Source organism: Gobio gobio (assembly GCF_949357685.1).
Source record: "Gobio gobio genome assembly, chromosome: 25".
Lineage (NCBI taxonomy): Eukaryota > Metazoa > Chordata > Actinopteri > Cypriniformes > Gobionidae > Gobio > Gobio gobio.
In genome coordinates this window covers 4337158-4363072 of record NC_137121.1, presented here as the reverse complement: position 1 = coordinate 4363072, position 25915 = coordinate 4337158, and the positions used below count along the sequence as shown (strand labels likewise).

Sequence of the window (25915 nt, the reverse complement as noted above, 5' to 3'; positions counted from 1 at the left end):
CCAAAAAAATTACTAATACTATAGTAAGTGTCCAAAATTTTTTACTAATAATATAGTAAGTGTCCCAAAAAAATTACTAATACTATAGTAAGTGTTAATTTTTTTTTACTAATACTATAGTAAGTGTCCACATTTTTTATTAATAATATAGTAAGTGTTCAAAAAAAATTACTTATACCATAGTAAGTGATCAAAAAAAGTACTAATACTATAGTAAGTGTCCCAAAAAATTACTAATACTATAGTAAGTGTCCAAAAAAAATTACTAATACTATCGTAAGTGTTCAAAAAAAATTACTAATACTATAGTAAGTGTTCAAAAAATTACTAATACTATAGTAAGTGTCCAAAAAAATTACTAATACTATAGTAAGTGTCCAAAAAAATTACTAATACTATAGTGTCCAATTTTTTTTACTAATACTATAGTAAGTGTCCCAAAAAATGACTAATACTATAGTAAGTGTCCAAAAAAAATTACTCATACTATAGTAAGTGTCCCAAAAAAATACTAATACTATAGTAAGTGTCCAAAAAAATTACTAATACTATAATAAGTGTCTAATTTTTTTTACTAATACTATAGTGAGTGTCCAAAAAAATTACTAATACTATAGTAAGTGTCCAAAAGAATTACTAATTCTATAGCAAGTGTCCAATTTTTTTTACTAATACTATAGTAAGTGTCCAAAAAAATAACTAATACTATAGTAAATGTCCAAAAAAATTACTAATACTATAGTAAGTGTTAAAAAAATTACTAATACTATAGTAAATGTCCAAAAAAATTACGAATAATATAGTAAGTGTCCAAAAAAAAGTACTAATACTATAGTAAGTGTCCAAAAAAAATTACTAATACTATAGTAAGTGTCCCAAAAAATTACTAATACTATAGTAAGTGTCCAAAAAAAATTACTAATACTATCGTAAGTGTTCAAAAAAAATTACTAATACTATAGTAAGTGTTCAAAAAATTACTAATACTATAGTAAGTGTTCAAAAAAAGTACTAATACTATAGTAAGTGTCCAAAAAAAATTACTAATACTATAGTAAGTGTCCAAAAAATTACTAATACTATAGTAAGTGTCCAAAAAAAATTACTAATACTATCGTAAGTGTTCAAAAAAAATTACTAATACTATAGTAAGTGTTCAAAAAATTACTAATACTATAGTAAGTGTCCAAAAAAATTACTAATACTATAGTAAGTGTCCAAAAAAATTACTAATACTATAGTAAGTGTCCAAAAAATTACTAATACTATAGTAAGTGTTCAAAAAATTACTAATACTATAGTAAGTGTCCCAAAAAATTACTAATACTATAGTAAGTGTCCAAAAAAAATTACTAATACTATCGTAAGTGTTCAAAAAAAATTACTAATACTATAGTAAGTGTTCAAAAAATTACTAATACTATAGTAAGTGTCCAAAAAAATTACTAATACTATAGTAAGTGTCCAAAAAAATTACTAATACTATAGTGTCCAATTTTTTTTACTAATACTATAGTAAGTGTCCCAAAAAATGACTAATACTATAGTAAGTGTCCAAAAAAAATTACTCATACTATAGTAAGTGTCCCAAAAAAATACTAATACTATAGTAAGTGTCCCAAAAAATGACTAATACTATAGTAAGTGTCCAAAAAAAATTACTAATACTATAGTAAGTGTCCCAAAAAATTACTAATACTATAGTAAGTGTCCAAAAAAAATTACTAATACTATCGTAAGTGTTCAAAAAAAATTACTAATACTATAGTAAGTGTTCAAAAAATTACTAATACTATAGTAAGTGTTCAAAAAAAGTACTAATACTATAGTAAGTGTCCAAAAAAAATTACTAATACTATAGTAAGTGTCCCAAAAAATTACTAATACTATAGTAAGTGTCCAAAAAAAATTACTAATACTATCGTAAGTGTTCAAAAAAAATTACTAATACTATAGTAAGTGTTCAAAAAATTACTAATACTATAGTAAGTGTCCAAAAAAATTACTAATACTATAGTAAGTGTCCAAAAAAATTACTAATACTATAGTGTCCAATTTTTTTTACTAATACTATAGTAAGTGTCCCAAAAAATGACTAATACTATAGTAAGTGTCCAAAAAAAATTACTCATACTATAGTAAGTGTCCCAAAAAAATACTAATACTATAGTAAGTGTCCCAAAAAATGACTAATACTATAGTAAGTGTCCAAAAAAAATTACTCATACTATAGTAAGTGTCCAAAAAAAATTACTAATACTATAGTAAGTGTCCCAAAAAATTACAAATACTATAATAAGTGTCCAATTTTTTTTACTAATACTATAGTAAGTGTCCAAAAAAAATTACTAATACTATAGTAAGTGTCCAAAAAAATTACTTATACTATAGTAAGTGTCCAAAAAATTACTAATACTATAGAAAGTGTCCAAAATAAAATTACTAATACTATAGTAAGTGTCCAATTTTTTTTACTATAGAAAGTGTCAATTTTTTTTTACTAATACTATAGTAAGTGTCCAATAAAATTACTAATACTATAGTAAATGACCCAAAAAATTACTAATACTATAGTAAGTGTCCAAAAAAATTACTAATACTATAGTAAGTGTCCAATATTTTTTTACTAATACTATAGTAAGTGTCCAAAAAAATTACTAATACTATAGTAAGTGTTAAAAAAAATTACTAATACTATAGTAAATGTCCAAAAAAATTAATACTATAGTAAGTGTTAAATTTTTTTTACTAATACTATAGTAAGTGTCCAAATTTTTTATTAAATAATATAGTAAGTGTCCCAAAAAAATTACTTATACTTTAGTAAGTGTCCAAAAAAAATTACTAATACTATAGTAAGTGTCCAAAAAAATTACTAATACTATAGTAAGTGTTCAAAACAAGTACTAATACTATAGTAAGTGTTCAAAAATAATTACTAATAATATAGTAAGTGTCCAAAAAAATTACTAATACTATAGTAAGTGTTCAAAACAAGTACTAATACTATAGTAAGTGTTCAAAAATAATTACTAATACTATAGTAAGTGTCCCAAAAAATTACTAATACTATAGTAAGTGTTCAAAAAAATTACTAATACTATAGTAAGTGTCCAAAAAAATTACTAATACTATAGAAAGTGTCCAAAATAAAATTACTAATACTATAGTAAGTGTCCAATTTTTTTTACTAATACTATAGTAAGTGTCCAATTTTTTTTACTATAGTAAGTGTCCACTTTTTTACTAATACTATAGTAAGTGTCCAATAAAATTACTAATACTATAGTAAATGACCCAAAAAATTACTAATACTATAGTAAGTGTCCAAAAAAATTACTAATACTATAGTAAGTGTCCAATTTTTTTTTACTATTACTATAGTAAGTGTCCAATTTTTTTTACTATAGTAAGTGTCAATTTTTTTTAACTAATACTATAGTAAGTGTCCAATAAAATTACTAATACTATGGTAAATGACCCAAAAAATTACTAATACTATAGTAAGTGTCCAAAAAAAAATTACTAATACTATAGTAAGTGTCCAATAAAATTACTAATACTATGGTAAATGACCCAAAAAATTACTAATACTATAGTAAGTGTCCAAAAAAAAATTACTAATACTATAGTAAGTGTCCAAAAAAATCACTAATACTATAGTAAGTGTCCAAAAAAATTACTAATACTATAGAAAGTGTCCAAAATAAAATTACTAATACTATAGTAAGTGTCCAAAATAAAATTACTAATACTATAGTAAATGTCCAAAAAAATTACTAATACTATAGAAAGTGTCCAAAATAAAATTACTAATACTATAGTAAGTGTCCAATTTTTTTTACTAATACTATAGTAAGTGTCATTTTTTTTACTAATACTATAGTAAGTGTCCAAAAAAAAATACTAATACTATAGTAAGTGTCCAAAAAAATTACTAATACTATAGTAAGTGTCCAAAAAAATTACTAATACTATAGAAAGTGTCCAAAATAAAATTACTAATACTATAGTAAGTGTCCAATTTTTTTTACTAATACTATAGTAAGTGTCCAAGTTTTTTTACTAATAATATAGTAAGTGTCCCAAAAAAATTACTAATACTATAGTAAGTGTTCAAAATGTTTTACTAATACTATAGTAAGTGTCCAAATTTTTTATTAATAATATAGTAAGTGTCCCAAAAAAATTACTAATACTATAGTAAGTGTCCAAAAAAATTACTAATACTATAGTAAGTGTTCAAAAAAAATTACTAATACTATAGTAAGTGTTAAAAAAAAACTACTAATACTATAGTAAGTGTTCAAAAAAAGTACTAATACTATAGTAAGTGTCCAAAAAAAATTACTAATACTATAGTAAGTGTCCAAAAAAAATTACTAATACTATAGTAAGTGTTAAAAAAAAAATTACTAATACTATAGTAAGTGTTAAAAAAAAAAATTACTAATACTATAGTGTGTTCAAAAAAAGTACTAATACTATAGTAAGTGTCCAAAAAAAATTACTAATACTATAGTAAGTGTTAAAAAAAAATTACTAATACTATAGTAAGTGTTCAAAAAAAGTACTAATACTATAGTAAGTGTTCAAAAAAGTACTAATACTATAGTAAGTGTCCAAAAGAAATTACTAATACTATAGTAAGTGTTCAAAAAAATTACACATACTATAGTAAGTGTTCAAAAAAAATTACTAATACTATAGTAAGTGCCCAAAAAAATTACTAATACTATAGTAAGTGTCCAAAAAATTACTAATACTATAGTAAGTGTCCAATTTGTTTTACTAATACTATAGTTAGTGTCCCAAAAAATTACTAACACTATAATAAGTGTCCGTCCAATTTTTTTTACTAATACTATAGTAAGTGTCAAAAAAAATTACTAATACTATAGTAAGTGTCCGTCCAATTTTTTTTACTAATACTATAGTAAGGGTCCAAAAAAATTACTAATACTATAGTAAGTGTCCAAAAAAAATTACTAATACTATAGTAAATGTCCCAAAAAATTACTAATACTATAATAAGTGTCTAATTTTTTTTACTAATACTATAGTGAGTGTCCAAAAAAATTACTAATATCTAGTAAGTGTCCAAAAGAATTACTAATACTATAGCAAGTGTCCAATTTTTTTTTTACTAATACTATAGTAAGTGTCCAAAAAAATAACTAATACTATACTAAGTGTCCAAAAAAAAAATTACTAATACTATAGTAAATGTCCAAAAAAATTACTAATACTATAGTAAGTGTCCAAAACAAAAGTAAAAAATACTATACAGTAGTAAATGTCCAAAAAAATACTAATACTATAGTAAGTGTCCAAAAAATTACTAACACTATAGTAAGTGTCTGTCCAATTTTTTTTACTAATACTATAGTAAGTGTCCCAAAAAATTACTAATACTATAGTAAGTGTCCAAAAAAATTGCTAATACTATAGTAAGTCTCCCAAAAATGTACTAATACTATAGTAAGTGTCCAATTTTTGTTACTAATACTATAGTAAGTGTCCCAAAAAATTACTAATACTATAGTAAGTGTCCAAAAAAAATTACTAATACTATAGTAAGTGTCCAAAAAAAATTACTAATACTATAGTAAGTGTCCAAAAAAAATTACTAATTCTATACTAAGTGTCCAAAAAAAAATACTAATACTGTAAGTGTCCCAAAAAATTACTAATACTATAGTAAGTGTCCCAAAAAATTACTAATACTATAGTAAGTGTCCCAAAAAATTACTAATACTATACTAAGTGTCCAAAAAAATTACTAATACTATAGTAAGTGTCCCAAAAAATTACTAATACTATAGTAAATGACCCAAAAAATTACTAATACTATAGTAAGTGTCCAAAAAAATTACTAATACCATAGTAAGTGTCCAATTTTTTTTTACTAATACTATAGTAAGTGTCCAATTTTTTTTACTATAGTAAGTGTCAATTTTTTTTTACTAATACTATAGTAAGTGTCCAAAAAAATTACTAATACTATAGTAAGTGTTAAAAAAAATTACTAATACTATAGTAAATGTCCAAAAAAATTAGTAATACTATAGTAAGTGTCCAATTTTTTTTACTAATAATATAGTAAGTGTCCCAAAAAAATTACTAATACTATAGTAAGTGTTCAATATTTTTTACTAATACTATAGTAAGTGTCCAAATTTTTTATTAATAATATAGTAAGTGTCCCAAAAAATTTACTAATACTATAGTAAGTGTCCAAAAAAATTACTAATACTATAGTAAGTGTTCAAAAAAAATTACTAATACTATAGTAAGTGTTCAAAAAAAATTACTGATACTATAGTAAGTGTCCAAAAAAAAATTACTAATACTATAGTAAGTGTCCCAAAAAATTACTAATACTATAGTAAGTGTCCAAAAAAAATTACTAATACTATAGTAAGTGTCCCAAAAAATTACTAATACTATAGTAAGTGTCTCAAAAAATTACTAATACTATAGTAAGTGTCCAAAAAATATTACTAATACTATAGTAAGTGTCCAAAAAAATTACACATACTATAGTAAGTGTTCAAAAAAAATTACTAATACTATAGTAAGTGTCCAAAAAAAATTACTAATACTATAGTAAGTGTTCAAAAAAAATTACTAATACTATAGTAAGTGTTCAAAAAAAATTACTAATACTATAGTAAGTGTCCAAAAAATATTACTAATACTATAGTAAGTGTCCAAAAAAATTACACATACTATAGTAAGTGTTCAAAAAAAATTACTAATACTATAGTAAGTGTTCAAAAAAATTACTAATACTATAGTAAGTGTTCAAAAAATTACTAATACTATAGTAAGTGCCCAAAAAAATTACTAATACTATAGTAAGTGTTCAAAAAATTACTAATACTATAGTAAGTGCCCAAAAAAATCACTAATACTATAGTTAGTGTCCCAAAAAATTACTAACACTATAATAAGTGTCCGTCCAATTTTTTTTACTAATACTATAGTAAGTGTCCCAAAAAATTACTAATACTATAGTAAGTGTCCCAAAAAATTACTAATACTATAGTAATTGTCCAAAAAAAATTACTAATACTATAGTAAGTGTCCAAAAAAAATTACTAATACTATAGTAAGTGTCCAAAAAAAAATACTAATTCTATAGTAAGTGTCCAAAAAAAATTACTAATACTATAGTAAGTGTTCAAAAAATTACTAATAATATAGTAAGTGCCCAAAAAAATCACTAATACTATAGTTAGTGTCCCAAAAAATTACTAACACTATAATAAGTGTCCGTCCAATTTTTTTTACTAATACTATAGTAAGTGTCCCAAAAAATTACTAATACTATAGTAAGTGTCCAAAAAATTACTAATACTATAGTAAGTGTCCAAAAAATTACTAATACTATAGTAAGTGTCCAAAAAAAATTACTAATACTATAGTAAGTGTCCAAAAAAAATTACTAATACTATATCAAGTGTCCAAAAAAAATTACTAATACTATAGTAAGTGTCCAAAAAAAATTACTAATACTATAGTAAGTGTCCCAAAAAATTACTAATACTATAGTAAGTGTCCAAAAAATTACTAATACTATAGTAAGTGTCCAAAAAAAATTACTAATACTATAGTAAGTGTCCAAAAAAAATTACTAATACTATAGTAAGTGTCCAAAAAAAAAAACTAATTCTATAGTGTGTCCAAAAAAAATTACTAATACTGTAAGTGTCCCAAAAAATTACTAATACTATAGTAAGTGTCCAAAAAATTACTAATACTATAGTAAGAGTCCAAAAAAATTACTAATACTATAGTAAGTGTCCAAAAAAATTACTAATACTATAGTAAGTGTCCAAAAAAATTACTAATACTATAGTAAGTGTCCAAAAAAATTACTAATACTATAGTAAGTGTCCAAAAAAATTACTAATACTATAGTAAGTGTTCAAAAATAATTACTAATACTATAATAAGTGTCCCAAAAAAATTACTAATACTATAGGGAATGCCCCCAAAAAACATTATAATACCACCAAACATTTGGTAAATATCAACAAAAACATGATAAATATATTTTAGAATATACACAGACTATATATTTATAACATTTGTATTAATAAAAACATTTTATGTCGTCTATATAGCTTTTTTAAGTTTTATTTTATTTTGTTTTAGTTATTTTAGTACTTCAACTTGAACTAAATGAAAATGAGACATGTTGCCTTGGCTGTGAGTTAATGATAAAATCCCTGTCACACACACCATAGTAATATGACGGTAAAATATCCCCAAAAATAAATAAATAGCAAAAGCATAATTCCTAAGCACGCTACAAAAAACATGGCAAAACCACGACCAAACAACATGTTACAGGTGTTTAACAAACATGAAATTACCATAACACGAGTTCAAAAAAACATGGTCATACCACAGTGAAATAATGACTAAATGTTTCTAAATTTTTTAACTAAATATCGAAATAAATCTATTTATTAAACTAAATTAACCATATAAAATAAATTACTGATCTAATTACTGATCTAAAGCCCACACTGTCACTGTATGATGATTGAAATGAACTGATGACATTTTTTCTCCAGAACAGCTATACAGCTGAATAAAATTATGCTGCATTATTTTTCTGTTTAACACTGTAAAGCTGCTTTGAAACAATCTGCATTGTTAAAAGCGTATATAAATAAAGTTGACTTGACTTGACATCATCTGGAGTGTGTTTGTGTGTGTAAAGTGTGTTCCAAACCTCCGGAGAGCACGAGAGGAAGGGCTTGATGGCGATGTCAGAGTCATGGACCTTCAGGTCGTGATCGCCGAGTCCTCGAGTGATGCCGATGGTGGCCAGAACACGAGCCTGAGACACACAAACACACACACACACACTCACTTAATACCAACATGAGAGCTTTCCAAACCAATTTCCATCTTTACATTCCTAAAAATAAAGCTTCTTAATTGGCATCGATGGCTCCATGAAGAACCTTAAACATCCCACTAAAGGTTTTTTAAAGAGCTTCTTTAGTGTGTAATGTTGTTCTTCTCTGTATCAGTGCCAGTGTTTCTGAACTCCATTGTAGTCTTGAGTTTTCTTCCGGGAATGAAAACGTCACAATATTCCTCATTTAAATAATTAATACGCAGAATAAAGGGGCGGGGCCTGGTTGAGTTAGTTAGTAGTGTGTTGAAACTGCCGGTTATGGTAAGGGGCGGGACATTTCACAAACACACTGGAAGCGCTTGACGAATCACAACACACTGCTCTAGCCGACCAATCAGAGCATGGTGCTTTTCAGAAGGCGGGGCTTCATAGAGACAGAGCGTTACTGACAGACTGGGAAGAGAGGAGCCGCAACACTGGAGAATATGAGGAAATAATCAACATTCAAGCAGGAAAACCTGCTCTAGTAGAGCCAGAACACAACATCAAGGGCAAAATATGGCCTCCTCACACTAATGGTTCTTTTAAGAAGGTTCTTATGGGAACCAAAATGGTTCTTCTGTGGCATCACCCCTTTTTGGAACACCTTTATGTAAAAAGTGTATATGAATATGGTTGATCAGTTCCTCCAGAAAAACATGATTATGCGATCGCATGATTTAAAGGGGTCATAGAATGGTACATGCACTTTTACAAGTTGATTATACGGAAATGTGTGTTGGCAGTGCCTGTACACAACCATCTTATAATGATAAAAATACATCCAGTGTTTTTTTTTTATCTCCTTATATATTTTCCCCTGTCTCAAATCGAGCCGTCTGATCGTGTGACGTTACACGGTGTTAAGCCCCTCCTACGATTGATGATTGACAGCAGCGTTTCAACACAGACCCGCCCTGAGCGAGCTGTCATCAGTCCGCCATTGTTGATACGCTGCAGCAGAATGGCGTCTAAGCGGTTGTGGTGTTGTGTTGTTGGGTGTAATAACGAACACAGCAGTCATTTTGATGTTCCTAAATCCGAACCGCTGAAGACCCAGTGGCTGCTGAGTTTTGTTTTAGAAGGGAATATTCCCCCCGATCAACGTCAATGTTTGCGCGAATCATTTCTCAGCAGACGGCTTTATAAACGAGCGTCAGTATAAAGCAGGTTTTGCTAATAAGCTGCTCTTGAAAAAAGGATGTGTTCCTGCTGCACCTCAGGAAGATGTGAGTGTAACGTTTTATTAACCTTTATATTAATCTTTGCAAATCGCTTGCACGCTTCACGATGAATGAGGCTAAAGTTTACAGGGTAAGTTACATTACGGCATGCTTTCTGTGTATGACGTTCTCAATATAATTCATAATCCCACGTTTATAATGAACAACGCGTTATGTTTGTTATTACAAACTGTGTAAGTTACTCGGGTGATAAAGTTAACGTGGTAACACTACACTAAGCTTACTTTTGTACATGGTTTATAACGGTGTCTGTTACTGATTAAGAAGTAATGTAAAAAAAAAAATCTTATAACATAACATCAATCTGTCAATGAACTAACACATCAGTAAACACATAGCAACTACACTACTCTGCCAGTACAAAGATAGATCAAAATGACATGACGTTAACCAACCATTCAGAAACGTTCGTCATCTGTTCCTGGTCCGACTCCGGTTCAAAATGATAAGGTTGCTCAGATGTGTCCTCAGAGACTCCCGTTGCCATTATTTCTCGAAAATATACCCTCAAATGTTGTCAAGGCAACACTCCACGTGTGTTGTGGTGTTGTGTCGGGTCGAACCGAACGCCTCACAGAGCAGAGGGGGCGGGGTGAGCAAAGCTCATTATCATTTAAAGTCACATGCACTGAAATGACTTGCTGAAAACTAAGCTGGTTTTGACCAGGTAAAATGAGTGTTTTCTTACAATACTAATGAGAATTTTTAATTAAAGTATATTACAAACTTTTCATTTAGACACTAAAGAATCATATTAACTTGTACAAAAATGTCATTCTATGACCCCTTTAATGCAAAATCAGCCAAAGTCCGCATATTTATGCAGGGGCCGCATTTTTTCAAATACGCCGCACGTTTGCCGCGTAAATTGCCTATTTCCACGTGCAAAATATGCGGGGCTAGCATGATTTCATAATCCCCGCATTTTCGTTGCAAAAAAGTCATATATATTATCAGAAAGTTGAAAAATGTTTGTGTACGTCACACAAGAGCCGCAATTTCCCCCTATTGCCATGGGAACGTTTTGAAGTGACGTAATTACCCGACGTGAACGTCATCGAAAAGCTGCAAACCCCGTGGAGAAACCATAGATATCGCTGAAACCATGATGAAGCACGCACATTCCCATTCGCCAACAAAAATAACAGTAAAAGACCAAAGCAAAGCAGTTTCCCGGTGTGTTGACAGATTTCAAAAAACAGCATCATGAAGCTTCGAAGCGTTATGAATCAGTGAGTCGATTCAGCGGTTTGGAGTGTTAGGAATCAGTGAGTCGATTCAGCGGTTTGGAGTGTTAGGAATCAGTGAGTCGATTCAGCGGTTTGGAGTGTTAGGAATCAGTGAGTCGATTCAGCGGTTTGAAGCGTTATGAATCAGTGAGTCGATTCAGCGGTTTGGAGCGTTATGAATCAGTGAGTCGATTCAGCGGTTTGGAGTGCTAGGAATCAGTGAGTCGATTCAGCGGTTTGAAGTGTTATGAATCAGTGAGTCGATTCAGCGGTTTGGAGCGTTATGAATCAGTGAGTCGATTTAGCGGTTTGGAGTGCTAGGAATCAGTGAGTCGATTCAGCGGTTTGAAGTGTTATGAATCAGTGAGTCGATTCAGCGGTTTGGAGCGTTATGAATCAGTGAGTCGATTCAGCGGTTTGGAGCGTTATGAATCAGTGAGTCGATTCAGCGGTTTGGAGTGTTAGGAATCAGTGAGACGATTCAGCGGTTTGGAGTGTTATGAATCAGTGAGTCGATTCAGCGGTTTGGAGTGCTAGGAATCAGTGAGTCGATTCAGCGGTTTGAAGTGTTATGAATCAGTGAGTCGATTCAGCGGTTTGGAGCGTTATGAATCAGTGAGTCGATTTAGCGGTTTGGAGTGCTAGGAATCAGTGAGTCGATTCAGCGGTTTGAAGTGTTATGAATCAGTGAGTCGATTCAGCGGTTTGGAGCGTTATGAATCAGTGAGTCGATTCAGCGGTGTGGAGCGTTATGAATCAGTGAGTCGATTCAGCGGTTTGGAGTGTTAGGAATCAGTGAGACGATTCAGCGGTTTGGAGTGTTATGAATCAGTGAGTCGATTCAGCGGTTTGGAGTGCTAGGAATCAGTGAGTCGATTCAGCGGTTTGAAGTGTTATGAATCAGTGAGTCGATTCAGCGGTTTGGAGCGTTATGAATCAGTGAGTCGATTTAGCGGTTTGAAGCGTTATGAATCAGTGAGTCGATTCAGCGGTTTGGAGCGTTATGAATCAGTGAGTTGATTCAGCGGTTTGGATCACCAAAGTCACGTATTTCAGCAGTTTGACACTTGATCCGAATCATGAATCGACTCACTGATTCATTACGCTTTGAAGCTTCATGATGCCGTGTTTTGAAATCGGTCATCACTATATAAGTCGTAATATAGTTTTCTTTTGCGCACAAAAACTATTCTCGTCGCGTCATAAAGTTATTGCAGAACGTCTTATTGTAACCAATGGAGGCCTTTCTGAGCCATTGGATTTCAACTAAAATATCTTCATTTGTGTCTGAAGATGAGCGGAGGTCTTACAGGTGTCCAACGACATGAGGGTAAGTCATTAATGACCGAATTTTCATTTTTGGGTGAACTAACCCTTTAAGAGATTGCACTTTGTGCATTGGAAGCACTCAAATGTCTGTTTTGTAAAGCTACCTCTGTAAAACAGGAAGTTATTTATTCATTTTTTCAGAAGTTGTAGCATATTCCTTTTGTAAAGCTACAGAACTTGTTTGACTCAATGTTTTGTAAATTTGAGCCATTATTAAGGTCTTCAATAAAACAAGATGAGAACTTAAATATTCCAGCACTTTCTGTGATGTAGTGCTTTTTTTCTCTTTTTCATCAAACCGCAGTTTTTGCAAGTTCCCGCAATTTTATCACAAAATTGCATATATATCCCTCATTTTCCATCGCATTTTTTAAGAAAACGTGCTGCATAATCAAGGATTTTTGCCCGCAACAATCACAAAAAAAAGCTGCATTTTTCTGGATGGACTGGTTGATACAGAGGAAATACAGCGAGCAGATCTTTCCCAGAATGCCCCTGCTGGTTAATAATACACATGCCCTCGACCAGCTGCTTTCTCAGACTCCCTCGCGCCGCAGAGCGGTTTCTGATATCTGCTCCCACAGACGGCGGAGACTCGACTGAACGCTGTCGAGCCAGAGACGAGACGAGACGAGGAGGGAACAGGACTCAGAACAGATGCCTCGTGAAGCTCAGACCTCCTCGAAGACGTCTGGAGGCCGCCACACTGATCTCAGCTCAACACACTAACAGCCGGAACACGTCACTCAACTCTTAGGAAAACAGTTCCATGGTTCCATTTAGAACTTCTTGACTCAATTTTAAAATGGCAGGAAGGTTCTAAAGTTCTTAAATGATCACATAATACTATTATAATGGTAAATATAGTTGCAAGCAGCCATTATCGGGGCCAAGCGCAAAGAAGAAGACAAGACATGCCAAAATGGCTGGCAGTGTCAGATCAACTGCAGCAATGAGCAATTAAAGACCTATTAAGGTGATTTTAGGGAAAATATACAATAAATACAATCGATAATAATGATTTAATGATTTATCACTTTCAACCAATAGGTGGCACAGTTACGAAATTGATGTGGTGAGGTCAGAATAAGGGAACAATGACACTTGTAAAGATTGGTGTCAATATATCAAAGCAGGGTGTCAATATAGTGTCAATATGTCATTGCAGAGATATAGCCTCAAGAGGCCTTTTCATTATAAGTATGGACCACATGGCGGTGCTGTTTTGAAACCTTTTAAGTACCTTAGAGGCATGGTGCTGATGGCACATACCAAGTTTCGTAATGATACACCAATTCATTTGTAAAGTATAGCATTTAATATCATAATACTGCATTGTAGTCAATGGGAATTTCATGTTTTGTTCTATTATAGCGCCACCGAGAGGCACAATTCTACCATATTTTGTGTCCTCGGAGTGAGCCCATACATGTGTGTGTCAATTTTGGTGAAAATATCTCATTTTGTTTTATAGTTATAGACATTTATATGAAAAAACAAATGAAAAATGACTGACACCTGACTTTGATTGGATTTTACTCCCCCTTACTATCAATATTTTGACATTTGGGTATAAAAGTTCAGCTATCGACCATGGGAGTAACCTAAAAGTTACTCCCATGAAAATATGTCAATCACACCCAAAGTAATAAGCATTTGAAAAAAAAAGTATCCACTAGGTGGCGCTGTTTCAAAACTTCTCAGGCTCCTTCAGGGCATCGTGTTGATGACCCAAACCGAGTTTCGTAACAATCCGTTCATGCGTTCCTAAAATACAGCATTTTAGCACATAATTCAAAATGGCCGATATGATACAATTAGATATCAGACGACTCGGCATGCCGTCTTGAATCTAACGAGACCACTTTTATGATTTTTGGACAAACGGTTCAAAAGTTATAAGCAAAAACAGCCATTTTTTGTATCTCCGGACCAGTAGGTGGCGCTGTGCCGAAACACTGCATGTTGCCTCAGGTCATGGTTGTGATGACATGTACCAAGTTTGGTTTGAATAAAATGTAAAATTTGTTTGCGCGTATATCGAAAACGACGTTTTTTTTTGTCAGCATGTTCTGAAGATGATCTGGTTCAATTTCCGTGCAAATCGGATGAACCGTCTAGCACGAGTTCGCAAAAGTAGTTTTTTTGGAAAATTCAAAATGGCGGCAACATTTTTATGACAGAATATTATGTCATAGAGTGAAATCGTCTTGAGCCAAGGAATCTGAGGAAAAAATTATTTTGTTTCTAGCCCTTATGGTTCAAAAGTTATTAGCATAAACATAAGTCAAATTTTGAACTGATGGTGGCGCTAGAGGGATTGAGTTAGAGACTCCAAATTTGCTATGGTGACTTTTCAGACTGTCCTCTATCTGTGTGCCAAATTTTACAACTTTTTACCATACGGTTCTATGGGCTGCCATAGACTCAAGAGCGGAAGAAGAAGGTGCTTGGCCCCTAAAAATCCACCCACTCCTCTTTTTTAATCCTAGTAAATCATAAGCAATGTCTCAGAATAAGCCGTTTGCAGTTTCTACGCAATGTGACGTCACATATGTCTGACTGCTGACAGACTCCGCCCTATTAGTTTAGCTCCGCCCCTCAGTGAGCTTGTCATGTTTATCTCCTCACCAGAGCATTCAAGTGAGAAATATAGTCTTATTAAAGCTCCTAAAGTTATCCAGCTGAGAGCGGTGTAGTGTTGTTTTTTGCGGCCTGTTTTAATTTTAGTTTTAGTCTAGTCTTTGTGTCAAGCTGTCATTTTAGTTTTTATTAGTTTTAGTCATAGTCATACTATTTTTAGTCTAGTCAAGTTTTAGTCGACTAAAAGTCTGAGCATTTTAGTCTTATTTTAGTCAGAATTATCTATGGCTATTTTCGTCTAGTTTTAGTCGACAATAACTGATGACATTTTAGTCAAGTTTTAGTCAATGAAAATTGTATTTTAGTCTCTTTTTAGTAATGCAATTCTATTTAACCCAGTCAATATAGTATAAGTACATATTATAGACAAAACCAAAATCTTCTTTTAGCCAAACCCATTTCAAACAATGTTATCTTATTATATTATTGTTACCTTATAGACTCAAGAATACATCCATTCCAGACACGGAAGACGCTCTGATTTGAAGTTACAACATATTTATTTTACCAACTAAACATGTTAGAAGTACACACACATACATTTAAATAAAATAAATAAAAACATTGAGATGTCTCTTAAGGTTCGTGGTGTTTTTTCCTGTGATTTTTGTGGCCACATTTCTCCCCATCTTTTTCCACAACACCCGTTTTATTTTCCACTTCAATGTAATAAAAGTTTTTCCAAATGTCTTAATAAGAATAAATGCATATTTAATTTAATTTAATAATAGGAAAATAATATCCAAATTATTATTTAATTCTTTAAATCTGTTTAAAATTAGACCCACATTATAGTTAGAATGTTTTTCTGTCTTGTATTTATCTCAAAATAAAGGATGTAATTTTATTCCACATGGAAATGTGCGGAAATAAGTGAATACAGCCTCTTATTCGCTTATGAGGTAATCATAATGCTGCGGTTATTTTAACATATCTAATTGCTGCCGTTATAACGGCCCATTTCAAATGTTTACGTGCTTTTCTTTCTTTTTTGAGCGATGATGAAATATCTTGCTCTTGTAAATACTTGCCAGCATTTCAGTCAAGTCTAGATCTTTCAAATGCATCCAAATAACAGCGAAGCACAGCCGCCCGGTGCTCTGCAGGGGTCAAAAAGGATATAAACCGTGAATTCTGAAGTGTTATATTATTGAAAACTCAGAGATGTGGATTCAGAAGGCACCACACGACCTTGTGTTTGTCAAACAGTAATTTAGGTCATTCGGCCGGAGATTTTTACACAAGTGGTGGGAGAAAAACACTGATATTCTGCATTAAGACGACAATAAAAGCACTGACTAGCCCCTGTAAATGATGAAGACACCTTACGACCGCTGGACAAACAATTACCGTCCGAATAGTGCTTACGAACCCCGACTGCCGCCCATCGGTCTCGTTCACTCACCGGAGCTGCATCTTCTAAAACGCCGCGCGAGTGGGGCTTGAAGAGAGCGATATCGCCTGCGTCTGCGCAGTGAGACCTGATGCAGCCCCTGAATGAGACACACAGAAATACTGCAAAATAATAATAAAAACGAGACTTTTCGTCTCGTCTCATTTTCGTCAACGAAAATGAAGAGACATTTTAGCATAGTTTTTATTTTGTGAACCACATTTAGTCTCGTTTTTATTCGTCATCGTCACATGACCAGCATTTACGTTGCGTCTCATCTCGTTTTCGTCACGTTATAAAGGTTCGTTGACGACGATATTTAGTCATACTTTTCGTTGACGAAAACAACACTAGAGCGGTGAGTGATTTTCTGTTGTTTTGATGATATTTGATTCATATTAACAGCAGATATCGCAGTAGCTACTGTATATTATCACTTTAATACACACAGCTGATGCAAGGGCTGTAATCTCCCAGTCGATTAGTCGATTATTAGTCGATACGTTCTGGCTCGACCAAAATTCTGATTGGTCGATTTTTTGCCGCGTTCATTTAATCAGTTTTGCCGCGCCGCGTTCATTTCATCAGGTGGAAAGCACTAATTGCTAATGGGGGTGTTTTCAGAGCACCCCTGTTTCACAGGTAACAGTCTGCCTTCAGAACACCCCCATTGTTTTCACTTCTTTTGGATTAGCCCAGCCAGCTGGCGAAGAGAAGTCTCTCGCGGGTCCTTTGTTTTTCATTCCCGCTGGCTCAAACGCACGCCCATAGCGGTAAACTTGAGGAACGCCCAACAACATACACACGAGGGGAAGCGTCACAACACCGCGCTAAGTGGATCTGTACTGTCAGTTTTGCAGCGTTCATTTCATCAGTTTTGCCGAGCCACGTTCATTTTCATCAGGTGGAAAACACTAATTGCTAATGGGGGTGTTTTCAGAGCAGCCCTGTTTCACAGGTAACAGTCTGTCTTCAGAACACCCCCATTGTTTCCACTTCTTTTGGATTAGCCCAACCCACTGGAGAAGAGAGACAGATTGAAGAAGGCTAGTTTTGTTGTATATTATTTATTTAATTGTGAGAGCGTTTTTTCTGCTCTTGATTTGGCTTGTTTAATAAATATTCCCTTTTTATTAAAGTGGACGTGCCTTTTGTGTTTAAGAGTAAAAGCTTTAAGTTAATAGTCTATTCGTGTCTAAGCCACGAAGCTGAGCTGAGCTCCTGTTCGAGCTGCACAGAGCGGCTGAAATGATAGTGTCTGTCAGTTATTATAATACATATGACAAAAACAATTGTCTAAATTATGTTGCATATTCCTCAAAAGTTCTTGTGATGATATCTAGTTGACAACACATAGCCTATGACTTCCGAAAATATAGTACTATGATATTGCGCAGGTGCACGTGATGCAGCGCTGTCAGAGCCGACAGACTCGTGTGTCAGACTCATTTCAGTGCAAAATAATCAGGTCAAAAACGATTTAATATTCTGCAAATAGCCTACTAGTTTTTTATGTTTATTTATAATTAATTTAGGCAGACAACAAGGCTACCAAGTACTGCGCACAGTGCGCAGCTAATTCATTTAACGTTTTTTTTTCCTAACGTCATTTTAGTCGATTTTTAGTCGAAAATTTCAGGACTTCAGTCGACCAAGATTTTCTTTGGTTGATAACAGCCCTAGCTGATGCACACATTTCTTTATGTTCACAGACATAACGACTGTGTTTATGTGAACTGTGTGTGTTTTTGACACAACCTTGTGTGTTTGTGACAGTTTAAGCGCAATAAGACGTGAAAGAGACCTTAGTTTAATACTCACGGGACGTCCCGTCTGACACACAGCTTTCTGTGCGCGTGCTTTGGGTGTGTGTGTGCTCAGAAAACCAGAAGTTTACACTGATACAGCTTTAAAACACATCAGATCATAAACTCTCATTATGATGAAGAACTGCGGTGTCACGTGAGCGCGATAGAGATGATCATCAAAACAACACAGATGCTTCAGTTTTTGGCAGAGTAGCTGTACAGGCTCCGCCCTCTTCTGGATAGGGGGCGGGGCAAAAGCTCATTTGCATTTAAAGACACATGCATGAAAACAGCATGTTTTTCCTTCCACTCAAAAATGGTATAATAAATGATCTGTGGGGTATTTTGAGCTGAAACTTCACACCACACATTCTGGGGACACCTGAGACTTATATTACATCTTGTAAAAAGGTGCATAATAGGGTTCCCATGATGGAACCCCTAAAATGTTCTATATATGAAGCACCTGACAAAACCCTTGACGGTTCCATATAGAACCTTTTCTTCTCAAAGTGATATGAGTGAAATGTCCATTAGTGGTGTTTATGACTGACTTAAACATAACTAATGGACACTTTTCACATTCCCAGGGTTCTCAGAATCTCCCATTTGTCCCAATAGCAAAAAAAGTTTGGTCAGAAGAGAGAAAGATGTCAAATTTGCAGTCACTCCCTCAGTCTTTCTTTTTTGCAATCGCTCTGTCTCGCTGACATCAGAACAATAGACGTGCAATCTCATGCCGCAATTGCTTCAGAACATCTGAAGATGATGGACGTTTTTTTTTTGTTGCTGGTCTTGGTGTTTTTTTTTCTCTGATATGATGGTTCATTCTCCAAATTTGGAAAAGAAAGATCCTCATAAAGGTCATTGAGATTTCTTTCACCTTTTAACTTAAAAAAAAACATTTAACTATGGAGCTAAATCAGTCTCTAAAATCAAAAAATTCTATACACCGAAGCTTTTTTTCTAAGAGTGTAGAAAGATAGATATATAACTCTAAGATGACCCTCTTGTGATGGAGTGAGGTGTGAAGAAGGAAGAACTGCCGTCTTACCTTTTTTCCTTCTCCGTATATGAGCGGAAACTTCAGATCTTCTTCCTGAACTGTTTTGTACGCCCTGCACAAAACAACACAACAAACATCAAACAGAGACGCCTCGAAGAGACGCTGGAGTGCAGGAAAGCTCAAGAGCGTCTGATATTTCACTGAAAGAAGAGGGTTTCGGCTACAGGGCGTGAATACTGATTCGAAAACTTAGTATGGTTATACAATCATCTATGTTAGTGTTGAACAGCCACACAAACTTTTTTTTAAAGAAATTAATAACATTGATAATAATCATAAATGTTTCTTGAGCATCACATCATATTAGATGATTTGTGAAGGGTCATGTGACACTGAAGACTTGAGTAATGATGATAAATTCAGCTTTGATCACAGGAATAAAATACACTTCACTATATATTCACATAGAAAACAGCTATTTTGAATAGTAATAATATTTCACAATTTTACTGTATTTTTGATCAAATAAATGCAGGTGAGCAGAAAAGACTTTAAATAATAAAAATAAAACATAAAATTTGTTTTTGAACAGTAGTCTATTGCAGTTTGTTTCAATGCAGCTTACCAGTAATAAACAGAAAAATAACAGAATCAATCAAATATTGTGCAAGACTAAAAATATCGATATTGATGCTTTTATTATGCTTTTGAATCCTTTTGGATACTAGTTTTCATTCTCCATTGATAGTGGAAAAAATAAATAAGTAATTTGGGTTTTGAATGATTGTTAGGTTTCAGACGTTTAAAAACTTTTTTTCAATTAATTATTTGAGTTTTTCTGGTTATTGTGGTGGTATCATGATAAAGGCACATAAAAATAAAAATGGTCGCTTTACATATCAGTCAGGCGGTCTCTTCCCTTCCTGTTCTTGAGAAGAATAATATTAAGCTCACCATCCGTTCATTGTGAAGTCTCGGTACAGCATTCTCTTCCCAACCTCTTTTTTTGTGACCCTTCTGGGAAACTCCAAGTGCGTGAAGTCGTTTCCCAGCAGAGACGGCTGCAGGTGAGCCTGGGAGAAATGGAAAAACAGTGAGTAAAACCGCAAACATGCTCCATAATCTGGGATCTTGTCCTTGAAATAATTCAAACAAACATCTGAGTGTGGGAAAACCATTTTCCAAGGGCAGCTGCTGAACACAACACAACTGAGGAATAAGCGTTCAGTTAACTGAATAAACTGGATCAGAATTCTCTGGGAAATCCAGATTTCTCTCACCAGGAACTGAAGTCTCTGGCGCTCCGATTCAGGAGTGAAGGAGCTGGACATGGGGATGACCTCCCCTGCGCGGACGATCAGAGCCCTGAAACACACAACAAAATGATGCAGAAGAGCTTTCATACATAATAAAACTTATCAAACACAGGACTGTGTAGTTGACGTGTGATGCAGAATGAACAATAGATACTTTTAATAAACACCAATAATTACCAAAACACATTACACATTAACATAGACGACACAGAACCATGAACAGAAAGAACAGAGGGCTTATAAACACACACAAGGATAATCTTTGGAACAAGTAACAAGTGCTCAATTAGAAACTATAGAAGCTACAGAAACTATAGTAACTATAGAAACTATAAAATCTATAGAAGCTATAAAAGCTATAGAAACAATACAAGCAGAAACTAAAGAAGCTACAGAAGCTATAGAAGAGATATAAGATATAGAAGCTATAGAAGCTACAGAAGTTATATAAACTATAAAAGCTATAGAAACTATGGAAGCTAAAAAAAATATATAAAAGCTATAGAGACTATAAAAGCTGTAGATGCTATAGAAACAATAAAAGCAGAAACTATGGAAGCCATAGAAACTATACAAAGAGAAACTATAGAAGCTATAGAAACAATACAAGCAGAAACTATAGAAACTATCAAATCTATAGAAGCTATAAACGCTATAGAAGATATAGAAGCTATAGAAACTATAAAACCTATAGAAACAATAGAAGCAGAAACTATAGAAGATATAGAAGCTATAAAATATATAGAAACTACAGATACTTTAGAAACTATAAAAGCTATAGAAACTATAAAAGCTATAGACGCTATAGAAACAATACAAGCAGAAACTATAGATGCTATAGAAACAATACAAGCAGAAACTATAGAAGCTATAGAAACTATAGAAGCTAAAGAAACTATAAAAGGTATAGACGCTATAGAAACAATACAAGCAGAAACGATAGAAGCTATATAAACAATACTAGCAGAAACTATAGAAGCTATAGAAACTATAGAAGCTATAGAGACTATAAAAGCTATAGAGGCTATAGAAACAATACAAGCAGAGACTATAAAAGCTATAGACGCTATAGAAACAATACAAGCAGAAACTATAGAAACTATAAAATCTGCAGAAGCTATAAACGCTATAGAAGATATAGAATCTATAGAAACTATAAAACCTATATAAACAATAGAAGCAGAAACTATAGAAGATATAGAAGCTATAAAATATATAGAAACTACAGAAACTTTAGAAACTATAAAAGCTATAGAAGCTATAAAAGCTATAGAAACTATAGAAGCAAAAAAAACTATAAAAGCTATTGAAGCTATAGAGACTATAAAAGCTATAGACGCTATAGAAACAATACAAGCAGAAACTATAAAAGCTATAGAAACTATAGAAGCTATAGAAACTATAAAAGCTATAGACGCTATAGAAACAATACAAGCAGAAACTATAGAAGCTATAGAAACTATAAAAGCTGTAGACGCTATAGAAACAATACAAGCAGAAACTATAGAAGCTATAGAAACAATAGAAGCTATAGAAGCTATAAACGCTATAGAAGCTATAGAAGATATAGAAGATATAGAAGCTATAGAAACTATAAAACCTATAGAAACAATAGAAGCAGAAATTATAGAAGATATATAAGCTACAGAAACTATAGAAGATATAGAAGCTATAGAAGCTACAGAAGCTACAGAAACTATAGAACATATATAAAAGCTACAGAAACTATAGAAGATATAGAAGATACAGAAACAATAGAAGCAGCAACTATAGAAGATATAGAAGCTATCAAATATATAGAAACTACAGAGACTATAGAAACTATAAAAGCTATAGGAGCTATAAAAGCTATAGAAGCTATAAAAGCTATAGAAAATATGGAAGCTAAAAAAACTATAAAAGCTATAGAAGCTATAGAGACTATAAAAGCTATAGACGCTATAGAAACAATACAAGCAGAAACTATAGAAGCAAGAAAATCTATAGAAGCTATAAACGCTATAGAAGCTATAAATGCTATAGAAGCTATAGAAACTATAAAACCTATAGAAACAATAGAAGCAGAAACTTTAGAAGATATAGAAGCTATAAAATCTATAGAAGCTACAGAAACTATAGAAGATATAGAAGCTATAGAAGCTATAAAAGCTATAGAAGCTACAGAAGCTATAGAAGCTATAGAAGCTATAGAAGCTATAAAAGGTATAGAAGCTACAGAAACTATAGAAGATATAGAAGATATAGAAGCTATAAAAGCTATAGAAACAATAGAAGCAGAAACTATGGAAGATATAGAAGCTATACAATCTATAGAAGCTACAGAAGCTATAGAAGATATAGAAGATATAAAAAACTACAGAAGCTATCGAAGATATAGAAGCTATAGAAGCTATACAGAAGATATAGAAGCTATAGAAGCTATACAATCTATAGAAACAATAGAAGCAGAAACTATAGAAGATATAGAAGATACAGAAACTGTAGAAGCTATAGACGCTATAGAAGCTATAGAAACTATAAAAGCTTTAGAAACAATAGAAGCAGAAACTATAGAAGCCATAGAAATTATAAAAGCTATAAAGCTACAAAAACTATAGAAGCTATAGTTATAGTTTTTTATTCAGCTTTGCTGAATAAAAGCATTAATTACAAAACTTACTGACTGATAGCCTTTGGATGATAGTGTATGTATTATTGAAATTATTATTAATATATATATATATATATATATATATATATATATATATATATATATATATATATATATATATATATATATATATATATATATATATATATATATATATATATATATATATATATATATATATATATATAGTCATTACGATCTCTTCAGTCAGGACATAAGCTCTTTTAAATGAGAATAAATGAGATATGCTTTATGAAATGCTGATGTGGTGTGCTGATATTCAGTCTCACCTGCTGTCGCCAGCATTGGCCACGTACAGTTTTCCGAGTAAATACATCACCACTAGCGCGGTACATCCTCCAGAGATAGAGTACACCGACCTCTCTCGAGCAATGTGAGCGTCCTGAGATCACACAAACACACGGAGAACTCAACCTTTCACTAAAACACACCAGACTGGATTCAGCTGATGTTCAGGTAAACAGACAAAAAAACACAAGCTATTTAAAAATATATGAATATATGTTAAAATGCAAGTTATTCCTGTGATCAAATCATTAATCCAGTCTTCAGTGTCACATGATCCTTCAGAAATCCATTAAAATATAAAAATATAATAAAAGCTATAGACGCTATAGAAACAATACAAGCAGAAACTATAGACGCTATAGAAACAATACAAGCAGAAACTATAGAAGCTATAGAAACTATAAAAGCTATAGAAGCTATAGAGACTATAAAAGCAATAGATGCTACAGAAACAATACAAGCAGAAACTATAAAATCTATAGAAGCTATAAACGCTATAGAAGCTATAGAAACTATAGAAACAATAGAAGCAGAAACTATAGAAGATATAGAAGCTATAAACGCTATAGAAACTATAAAACCTATAGAAACAATAGAAGCAGAAACTATAGAAGATATAGAAGCTATAAACGCTATAGAAACTATAAAACCTATAGAAACAATAGAAGCAGAAACTATAGAAGATATAGAAGCTATAAAATCTATAGAAGCAGAAACTATAGAAGCTATAGAAACTATAAAATCTATAGAAGCTATAAATGCTATAGAAGCTACAGAAGCTATAGAAGATATAGAAGCTATAGAAACTATAAAACCTATAGAAACAATAGAAGCAGAAACTATAGAAGATATAGAAGCTATACAATCTATAGAAACTACAGAAACTATAAAAGCTATATAAGCTATAAAAGCTATAGAAGCTATAGAAACTATAAAAGCTATAGAAACTATGGAAGCTAAAAAAAACTATAGAAGCTATAGAGACTTTAAAAGCTATAGAAGCTAGAGAGAACTCAACCCTTCACTAAAACACACCAGACTGGATTCAGTTGATGTTCAGGTAAACAGACAAAAAAAACACAAGCTATTTAAAAATATCTGAATATATGTTAAAATGCAAGTTATTCCTGTGATCAAATCATTACTCCAGTCTTCAGTGTCACATGATCCTTCAGAAACCCATTAAAATCAATGCAATCATTTACATTAATGCATCATTCATACAAGATCTCAGCCTGCCATCTAGTGGCCGTGTGAGATACCGTTCCCTGGTCCAAATGACTCACCATTTCCTTGAAGGCGTTTTCTATGGCTCCCACCACCAGACTCTCCTGTTTGATCTTCTTCTCCATGAAGAACCGGGGGGCCATTGTGTTAGGGGACCCCGGGGCCCCCGCGGCCCCTCTGAGAGAGGCCGCCCTGGACAGCCCTCGCTGGGAGCAGCCGGCCGACGGGTGGAGGTGGTGTACGGGGTTCTCCTCGCCCAGGCAGGTGGGCGGCTGGAGCAACGGGTTCTGCAGGATCTCCAGCACCTCCTGGAGCTGCTCCTCGATATGGAGGTGGAGAAACTTGGCCGCGAAAACAGCAGCTCCAGAACCACCGTGGCCATCGAACAGACCCCAGTAGTGGAAGTCCAGCTCCTTCACCTCCTGCAGAAACAGATTTATGGGAAAACGAATGATGTCGTGGATCTTCATTGTGTGATTATTCAGCAGTGTTTATATACACTCACCTAAAGGATTATTAGGAACACCTGTTCAATTTCTCACTAATGCAATTATCTAATCAACCAATCACATGGCAGTTGTTTCAATGCATTTAGGGGTGTGGTCCTGGTCAAGACAATCTCCTGAACTCCACACTGAATGTCAGAATGGGAAAGAAAGGGGATTTAAGCAATTTTTAGCGTGGCATGGTTGTTGGTGCCAGACGGGCCGGTCTGAGTATTTCACAATCTGCTCAGTTACTGGGATTTTCACGCACAACCATTTCTAGGGTTTACAAAGAATGGTGTGAAAATGGAAAAACATCCAGTATGCGGCAGTCCTGTGGGAGAAAATGCCTTGTT

The 25915-nt window shown here is 32.7% G+C and overlaps 1 protein-coding gene across 1 annotated transcript in view; it reads right to left on the bottom strand.

The window, feature by feature from the left end:
* The window catches only part of ppm1h (protein phosphatase, Mg2+/Mn2+ dependent, 1H), a 49307-nt gene that overhangs the window by 18928 nt on the left and 4464 nt on the right, over nt 1-25915 (bottom strand). Inside the window, exons 3-8 of the mRNA XM_079809135.1 lie at nt 25134-25496; nt 23829-23941; nt 20853-20937; nt 20527-20645; nt 19621-19684; nt 8750-8857 (exon numbers count right to left, since the gene is read on the bottom strand). Of these exons, the coding sequence (XP_079665261.1) occupies nt 8750-8857; nt 19621-19684; nt 20527-20645; nt 20853-20937; nt 23829-23941; nt 25134-25496 (852 nt within the window). The remainder of the gene's footprint in view (nt 1-8749; nt 8858-19620; nt 19685-20526; nt 20646-20852; nt 20938-23828; nt 23942-25133; nt 25497-25915) is intronic.